This window comes from Orycteropus afer, unplaced genomic scaffold (assembly GCF_000298275.1).
Source record: "Orycteropus afer afer isolate SDZICR_OR568_19922 unplaced genomic scaffold, OryAfe1.0 scaffold00286, whole genome shotgun sequence".
NCBI lineage: Eukaryota > Metazoa > Chordata > Mammalia > Tubulidentata > Orycteropodidae > Orycteropus > Orycteropus afer.
In genome coordinates this window covers 1,940,014-1,949,761 of record NW_006921873.1, presented here as the reverse complement: position 1 = coordinate 1,949,761, position 9,748 = coordinate 1,940,014, and the positions used below count along the sequence as shown (strand labels likewise).

General features: G+C 35.6%; 1 protein-coding gene across 1 annotated transcript in view; it reads left to right on the top strand.

Annotated features, from left to right (window-relative positions):
- TBC1D32 (TBC1 domain family member 32) overlaps positions 1 to 9,748 on the top strand; it is a 350,348-nt gene that overhangs the window by 325,973 nt on the left and 14,627 nt on the right. Inside the window, exon 32 of the mRNA XM_042782292.1 lies at positions 6,377 to 6,565. Within this exon, the coding sequence (XP_042638226.1) occupies positions 6,377 to 6,565 (189 nt within the window). The remainder of the gene's footprint in view (positions 1 to 6,376; positions 6,566 to 9,748) is intronic.

Genomic DNA, 9,748 nt, shown 5'->3' with positions numbered 1-9,748 from the left:
CATCCCTTAACTCTTAATTTGTTTTTATCTTTGTGTCTAAGGTGTGTCTCTTATAGGCAGCCTATCTATGGGTCTTCTTTTCTTATCCAGTCTGCCACTCTCTTTCTCTTGATAGGTGCATTTAGTCCATTCACATTGAGTGTAATTAGTGATAGGTATGAATTGATTGCTGTCATTCTATTGTGGTTTCTTTATCGTGCTGTTGGTGCTTCTTTGGTCCTTATACTTTTCTGTGCTGAGTTCAGTTTGTTGGCTAATGCTTTCTCCCTTTTCTTTACAGTTGGCTTTGTGCTTATTAAACCCGTATGTTTTCCTTCCTTCTGGATTTGCTTAGAAGAAATGTTACTTTTCTCTGTGGTTACCTTGGAGTATATTCTTGTCTCTACACTTTTAGAACAGTGCGTACTATGAAAACATTGTCTTGTTTTCCTCTCCATTTGAGGGTTTGTACCTAGAAGTTTTATTCCCTCTGATAGGTTAGTTGCTGTTGTATGCTGATCGACTTCCTTGGTTTTTAAGATAGAATGTTTTATGGTCTTATTTTGAGTATCTATTTCTGATTTGGTTTTAGTGTTGATGCCACGTATCCTGGTTTTGTTGATCTCTGTCATGGGTTCTCTCTTAGAAGGACTTCCTTAAGCATTTCTTGTAGGGTTGGTCTCGTTTTCACAAAATCCCTTAATTTCTGTTTATCTGAGAATGTCTTGATTTTGCCCTCATATTTGATGGATAATTAGGCTGGATATAGGATTCTTGGCTGGAAGTTCTTTTTCTTCAATGTTTTATATATGCCATCCCATTGCCTTATTGCCTGCATGTGGTTTCTGCTGAGTAATTGGAGCTCAGCCTAAGTGATTATTTAAGTAATATTTCTTTTTTCCCAGGCAACTCTCAACATTTTTTCTTTGTCTTTGGTTTTGAAGAGTTTGATTATAATATGCCTTGGTGTTTTTCTCTTGGGATCTATTTTGTGTGGGGTTCTATGAGCTTCTTGGACAAATATCTTTTCTTCCTTCATGATATGGGAGAAAGAAAGCAGGTCTTCCACAATTTTCTTGGTGTCTTTTTTGCCTCTTCTTGTTCTGGAATTCCAATGAGTCTTACATTGTTTTGTCTCATGTCATCGCATATAATTCTTAGGTTCTCTTCATTTCACTTAAATCTTTGTCCTGATTTTTCTTCCTACAGGCTAGTGTCCAGGGGTTTGTTTTCTAGTTGTGATATGCGTTCTTCAGCCAGTTCTAACCTACTCTTTTGTGCTTCTACTGTATTGTGTAAGTCTGTCATTTTGGTACTCATGCTCTGCATTTCAGTACTCATCTTCTGCATTTCTAACTGCTGTTTTTGTATGAGTTCTGATTGTGCATTAATCTTATTATTCTGTTCCTGAATGATTTTCCTGTGTTCCTCCAGGGAACTGTCTGTGTTCTCCTTGTTTCTGTTTGAGGTTTCCTTACGCTCTTGTATAGCTATAAACATATCTTCTAAATTTCTTCTCAGATAATTCTATTGCCTCTTCTTCCTCCATGTATAATAAGACCTTTGTTTGTGGTTTTGCTTCTAATGCCTTGTCCTGTTTTTTTGTTTGATTTGAGGTTACCTGTTGTTTCCTAGACATTTTGAGGTTGTCTAACTGTTGGTTATGTATTTGTTTCAATTTGGTTTTATGGTTTAATATTTTGAAAAGGTGAAACTGATTTATTTTATTATTGATTCAGGTATGCTGAGTTGCTCTGCAGTTTTCTTTGTGATAGTGGAATCACTGTGTGGAATGTGGATATGTGTTTCTGTTTGTCGTAAAGAGGGTTTAGAGTTTAAACCGAGAGGTTTTATGTTGGCTGAATATGGTTTCTTCTTTTGGATGAGTGAAGTTATTGGCAGAGAAGGTGGGAGTGGAAGAAGGAAAGCTTGCTGTTGCTAGGGTCAGTTTCTATGGCTTTGAGCCAGCTGCTACTGATGATGTGGTACTGTTATTTACAAGCCCAGGAAAGATTCCAGTTGTTAGGGTGCTGCTACTTTCCTCCAGGCTCAGACATACACAAAAACATGCTCCCGAGGCCCCTCAGTGCCAAAAAGCCGACCCAAGGCAACTTCCTGGGCCTGTGATTGGCTGCAGATGTTTCTCCCTCTGCCCCAACTGCCTGCTGTGCCAGCCCAACCTGCCCAGGCCGCGATCGGCTGGGGAGTTTGTCTGTTAGCCCACCCACCTGCAGCGCCAAAAATGTGCTCGCTTTCAACTTCACTGGTGTCAAGAGAGTGCCTGCTAGTAATCTGTCATCCTGATGTTAGTGATAAAGTCAAGAGCAGACCTCTCAGTGCTGCTAAGCTACCCAAACCAATTTAGTGACTCACTGAGGGAGGGAGAGAGCTTTCCCTCCTGGAGCACCAGTGGGCTCTCTGCTTGGGTTTCATTGGTGTTACATGTGCCCGTTTGCACCTAGCCGACCCAAATTACTGATAAAATCAGGTGCTGAAGGTAGATCCTTGGGGTGATCGCTGGTATATTGGTGTGGTCACTCATATGCTAATATGGGGTATCTTCTGCCTTGACCCTGAGAGGTCTAAGATGGCTGTTCTTACCTGCTGGTCATTCCTCCAGGGAAGTCTCTAATGGCCTTTCTCAGCTGCCTATCCTCTTTCCACAGGGTTGATCTTCTTTAATTTCTTTCCTGAACCTTTCCTCTAATTCTACTCCTCTGAGCTTGGTGCACTCTGAGTCAGTGAGTTGTTCAGAGCACCAGAATCCCTAACTCAATCTGCTGTACCTAGTATTTCAAGCACTAAGATGCTAGAGGGAAATAGCATGGTGATTACTGATGAGACTCCATTTTGAATCTGATGAGTGTTTGTTTTAAGAGAAACTGAGACTGCATATATAAAAATAAGTTAAAAAAAAAAAAGATTGAAAGAAAATAGAAATTTTAATGTACATTTTTTTCATTAACATAAAAAAATCACATATTGTCATTAACCTTTAAAACAAATTTATTCTTTGTTAATAAAAAATTTCCATAGTTTATTTTGACCACTTTCCTGCCTTAAGAAGTACCATGTATTTTTGATGATTCATCTCTTGTAATTCCTTGGAGTCCTCATCCTCAGTATCATTGATTCTTATACTGCATGTGTTGTCTCAGCAAGTGGGCTGACAGATAACCCTCTAGCTATATTCCAGATAAACCTGCTTGGTCTCCTTGTTTGGTACCCCCAACACTGCGAATTGTAAAAGCAGGATTAAAGGAAAACTTTTCATCATTGCATATTTTGTGTGACAGTGCTTTTTAAAGTGTAGAAAGTGTTTAATATGTGACCATTTATCTGGGAAAGATGAGGATACCAATATATACACATTGTATTAAAAACAAAAGAATGAACAGTAAACCATGTGAAAGCCGGAACCCGTGTAAGGCAGTAAAATGTCAGAGAAGGAAAACTCAAATATTTTCCACTCAAATGAGTGATACAGAAGTGCACCCTGTCAAAGGCAGGAAACTTGTGAGACCCAGAAAAACAAGGCAGTCCTATCTAATTCCAGCTCTCTTAGGTTTCACTGTACCCTGTTTTTCAAGTGATTGCTTTTAGGGAATAGATAAAGTATGAGTTGGAGGGTCAGGGAATATACCTTATTTTATACATACCACCAACCAAATATATATGTAAATATATGTATGAAACATATATATATGAAATATAAATATATCAAGGATTAAAAACTGATTCGTAATTCAGCATTCTCTTTGGATAGTCTTTCTAGACTTATATCATTACAATTTAATACTTCTTCAAATACCTCACACATATAATAATAACATATACCATTTCTGCCAAGTGAAGAGTATACACACACACACATGTATTTTAAAAACTATATGTATCCCCTTTAGATTGTGAGAACTGTGAGTACAAGGAACTTGGTGTCTTTTTTTTCACTTAGAAATTATAATAGTGCCTGGTAAATATTAGGTGCTTGATAAATTTTTGTTAAATGAATAATAACTTCTGTACTTTTGTTATATAATAACATTTATATAGCACTTTTTATATTTTCAAAGTAGTTTGATTTTTCCTACCCTGACTTCTCTTGTATGATAGTAGGCAAGACAGATACCACCATTAATGGAAGAAAAATAGTGTACAGAAAATAATGCTTGAATGTACATAAATGAAAAAAAAAAAAGTACAACTGCATTAGAACCTATGTATAATAATACATTAATTGCCAGATTCTGGGGTAACTTTCTTTTAACCAGGATAAGATAAGACTGGATTGACAAGTAACTCTCTCCCCACATACATTTTGACTTCAGAAATATTGATTTGTACTATATAATATTGCCAGTTTTAAAGGTCGGAAAAAGTTAACTACTAGTAATTTCACACAGTTTAACCTATAGAACAGTAAGGTAAACTAGAAAGAAGACCCTTCTCTCATCTTTGTCTCCTTGCCAGTCATGCTGAACAACTGACAACTGAATGCATACTGCTTTCTCTGGCTGTGGGGGTCATTTGTATTCACTGCACTTTTTTTACTCATTCCACTTGTTTCTCTTTCTTCATCTATCCAGAGACTCTATTTTTCATTAATGCAGTATAGCCATAGGTTGATTGGTGTTAGCAGCTGTAGCAAGGAACAGACACAAAACTCTGGCAGCAGGGCATCAATGAACTAGAAGTCATGGCTCTGGTAGTAGAAGAACCACTGTCTGTCTCAAAATGTTTAGCCAGGTAGGAGCTGGAGATATTTCTTGATTAGTCCAGAAGAGCCTCACTACATGGATCTCTCGTGGACAATGGAAATTTGGTAATGAACTCTGCATGCCAACCTACTTTCAAGTCAAGATTTGCAAGAGGACTCTCCTGTCAAGTAAAATTGAAACTGAGGGGAATTTAATACCCTATCTATTGAGAAATATTGGGTATTCATAAATATATCCTATTCAATAATGAGTTAAACTCATAGACACTGTGAAAAGAATTTGGAGCACAGTAGAAGGGGACTATTATAGATGTGAAGAAAAATCTTATCCTGAGAAAAGAATTAGAATAAACAGAATAAAATCCTATATAGTTTGACCATATATAGTTGGAATTATTGATAATAAAAGACTAAGCATGGCCAGAAGATGAGATGAAAAAACATGTCTATAATTGCAGAAATTAAAAAGTTAATGGTTGACATGACCAATGATGTATGCAAAGAAAAAAAATCAGTAATATCATGTTTAAAGCAGTTAAGAGCAGAATCAACATGGCAAAAAATTGAATTGAGTATAAATATTTTACATATGTTTAAGAATTTATTTTAAAAGGACCACCCCAAAAAGGAGAAATTGTATCTATGTATCTTCTATACCTATGACAAATTGAAGTGAGCCACCTGTCTCCACCAGCACCACTACACTCTGCATCCCTGCTAAAAAAACTATAAAACTAAAAGAGAAAAGAGGTTCAATAAAGGTAATTTTTCCTCAATGGTAAATTGTAAAATACAAATGAAAATTAAAATATTGGGATATAAGGTACCAGGAATCTTAACAATTTTGATCTCTGTGTTGCTTTTTTTTTTTTTCTTAAACTTTTCTGTTTTTCATAATTGGCATGTATTGCTTTTATAATATGAGCAAATGTTATCAAGAAAAGATAAATGAAAAGTCAGAAAGAAGCCTCTTTTTTAAAAAAGTCTCATTTTTTGAATTATTCTCTACATTTGCTCCCAGTTTTTGTTATATAATTATGTTTCATTTATATTTTCTGATTCATCAGGAGTCCATTTGCATTAATGTAACATTTAGCAATCTGTCATCTGCATAATTATACATCTGTGATTATAGGTAGAATAGAAGAACTCCCATTTCTGAATTAAAATAGTCTCTTAGCATTTGTTATCCGTGGAGAGCAGACTGGTGTCATGAGTAAGAGGGGGACCGTTTGAATAAAGAATTCACTTAGCAATAGGTGTATGAGCAGTGTGAACAGTGTCAGTTACCCAAAGTTCAGAGTTCCAAGGCTTGAAAGTTTTAGCACGCGTTAAGCAAATAGGTGAAGTATCCTGGTTAGGCTTCTGGCGTAGTGCCTAAGCCATTTATTTGACTGCTAACCAAAAGGCTGGTAGTTCAAACCCACCAGCCACTCCTTGGAAGGCAGGTTGGGCAATCTGCTTTAGAGTTACTGCCTTGGGAACCCAAGGAGAGGTCACTATGAGGCAAATTGACTTGATGGCAGTGAATTTGGTTGGGTTTTTATGCACGCTGTCTTTCTATTTTGATTAAATGCTAAGCTTTTCATTGATTTTGTGTGAGTTATAGTTACTAGATTTTAAAAGTTAAATATGGTTTTATAAGCTTTCTAATGAACTCTATTTTTTTTTTCCCCCTAGATTTGCCTACAATGGATATCTCAGTGCTTTTGGAATTATTTAGATTGGATAGATATCTGCCATTACATTGCTACATGTGTTTTCCTTGGTCCTGATTATCAAGTATATATCTGTATAGCTATATTCAAACATCTACAACAAGATATTTTACAGCACACACAGGCTCAAGATCTGCAGGTTTTCCTAAAAGTAAGTATTCTTATTTCTAGGGAAAAGTGTTAAGTATTAAAAGTTATGTTAAGATGCCAGAGTAAAAGTGATTCTTTTCTTATGTTTTCTAAACTCTTAATAGTATTGTTATATACGTCTGTCATTTAAAAATAAATAAAAATAATAGGTAACTTTGATTGGGTGGTTAGTGTCAGACATTTTCTAAACACTCTTTCAATCCTAAAAACAAACCTGAGAGGTGAATATTATTATTATTCCAATTTTAGAAATGAAAGTAACTGAGACATGGAGTTAGTTACTAAGCTTATGCAGCCAGTGAGTGGTAGAGCCAGGATATAAAGTTTGTGGATCCAAGACTTTGATTTTAACCGCTATTGTTGTTAGTTGCTGTCAAGTTGGCTCCGACTCATAGCGACCCTATGTACAACAGAATGAAACTCTGCCCAGTCCTGCGCCAGCCTCACAATCCTTGCTATACCTGAGCCCATTGTTGTAGCCACTATGTTAGTCCATCTTGTTGAGGGCCTTCCACTTCTTCGCTGACCCTCCATTTTACCAAGCGTGATATCCTTCTCCAAGGAATGGTCCCTTCTCACAACGTGACCAAAGTAGGTGAGACCAAGTCTGGCTATTCTTGCTTCCAAGGAGCATTCCATCTGCACTTTTTCCAGGACAGATTTGTTGGAATTATTATTTATTCTGATTTTGCCCATAGAATCTTTCAATATTGCAACTTGAAGCTTGAATTTTTCTTGTTTTTCAGCTTGAGAAATGTCGAGTGTGTTCTTCCCTTTTGGTTTTCTAACTCTAGTTCTTTGCACATTTCATTATAATAATTGACTTTGTCTTCTCAAGCTGTTCTTTGAAATCTTCTGTTCAGCTCTTTTATCTTGTCATTTCTACCATTTGCTTTAGCTGCTGTCCATTCAAAAGCAGGTTGCAGAGTCTCTTCTGACATCTATTTTGGTCTTTTCTTCATTTCCTGTGTTTTTAGTGACTTTTTGCTTTCTTAATGTGTGATGTTCTTGATGTCATCCCACAATTCCTCTGGTTTTCAGTCATTGGTATTCAATGCATCAAATTTATTTTTCAGATGGTCTCTAAATTCAGGTGGAAGTCAAGGAGTCAAGGTCGTATTTTGGCTCTCAGGGACTTGCTTTGATTGTCTTCAGCTTCAACTTGAACTTGTGTATGAGCAGTTGGTGGTCTGTTCCACAGTCAGCTCCTGGACTTGTTTTTGCTAAAGATATTAAGCTTCTCCATCGCCTCTTTTCACAGAAGTACTCGATCTGACTCCTGTGTATTCCATCTGGCAAAGGCCAGGTGTATAGTTGCCATTCATGTTGTTGAAAAAAGGTTTTGCAATGAATAAGTTGTTGGTCTTACAAAATTCTGTGTTGCAATATCTGATGTCATTTCTATCAGCAAGGCCATATTTTCCAACTACTGGTGATCTTTCTTTGTTTCCAACTTTTGCATTCCAATTACTAGTAATAACGAACACATCTTGATTCCATGTTTGGTCAATTTCAGACTGCAAAAGTTAGTAAAAATCTTAAATTTCTGTGTCTTTGCCTTTGATGGTTGGTGCCATTATGCTATACATGCCCCCCCCAACAGAGGTATGTATGTATGTGTGTGTGTGTGTGTGTGTGTGTATATGTTTTAATGCTATACACCCCCCAAAATATATATATATATTTTAATGTTATTTGGACAATAAAAGTTTAAGTTATTGTGTTAGTACAGATATTTGATACTTTTTAAAACGTTTAATATTACTTTTTCCATAAAAATTTCTATCATAACATAGCTTTTGAAAATATCACTACTATACACAATATTTTAAAACAAGATAGAGTTGGCTAGTTTCTCATTCATAGTAATGTAACTTGTGAAGCTCTGGATCTTAGGAAATACATGATGTGTAAATTCATCCTCTGTGTAATTCTTCATGGAAATGTACTGATCCTACTCTTTATTTTAAGCTGTTTCCTTGGGTTCATAGTATTGCACTACTCCCTGTAATCCTGTCATACTACAGTAAACATATACACATACACATACACACATACACCAAAACCAACATTTATTATTTACTAGGTTTTCTTTAGGTCCACAAATAATTTTAAGGAAATTAATTTTATTTTTATTCTTTACTGTGATATGCTTGTCAGAGTAATATTCCATTTTCTATGTTTTTCTTTAAATAAATGTCATTTATCATTTAGGATTATCTGACTGTTCAACTTTTTTATTTTGTAAATATTGAGTTCAAAATTCTTAAATTTTTTATATACATCACTAAAATTATAATCTTAGAAATGTACTTAATGAAAAAGTATGTCAAGACACTGTTTGCACATGTAGAAGACAAGCTAAGGTAGAAAAAGAAAGGAATAATCTTCAAGAAGTGATTGGAAGGACTGTGGCAGTCAGGTTAAGGGCAAAATAGGAGTTCATTGTCAATCAGGAATATTTTCATCAGTTCTAGTTATCAGATAAGAGAATGTCAAAGTCTTATATTTTCTCAGTTTTATATCTGAATATTCCCCTAACCATAATCCATAATTCTTTGTCCTTCTATCCCACTTTACTGTCTTTGTAGTGTTCATCACTGTCTGAAATTAGTTTATGTTTTTGTCCATCCTACCCAGTAGAATGTGTAAGCTCTTTAAGCACTATTGCATTTACTGATGAATCTTCAGTCCCTCATACAGTACTTGGCACAATGTAGGTGCTCGGTAAATATTTGTGGATAGAATAAATAAAGAATGTAAATAAATAAATATATATGGAAAGATGAGTGGGGTTAATTTTATTCACATTGAAAAGCAAACATTACTAAATTCTTCTAATCCTTGTTACCTATCTTCCTTCCCACTAGAGGAAGGTCTTTATATTTTATCTTGCTAAAATCTGATTATTGTTAGTAATTATTGCAGTTTCATCCCTCTCTTCAGGGAAAAATTGTAATGGGATTTGCAATTGGTAACCTCTTTAAATATGTACCAAATTCCACTGGGCATAATTTAAAGCTAAAGGATTTCTAGTTGGGAAAGAAACAAAAAGATGATCTCCACTACCTACGTCAGATATAAATTAATAAAATTTGAATTGATATGGTTTGTGTCCAAATTGGGAGCTCTGGTAGCATAGTGGATAAGGCACTTGACTGCTAACCAGAAGGCTGGCGGTTCA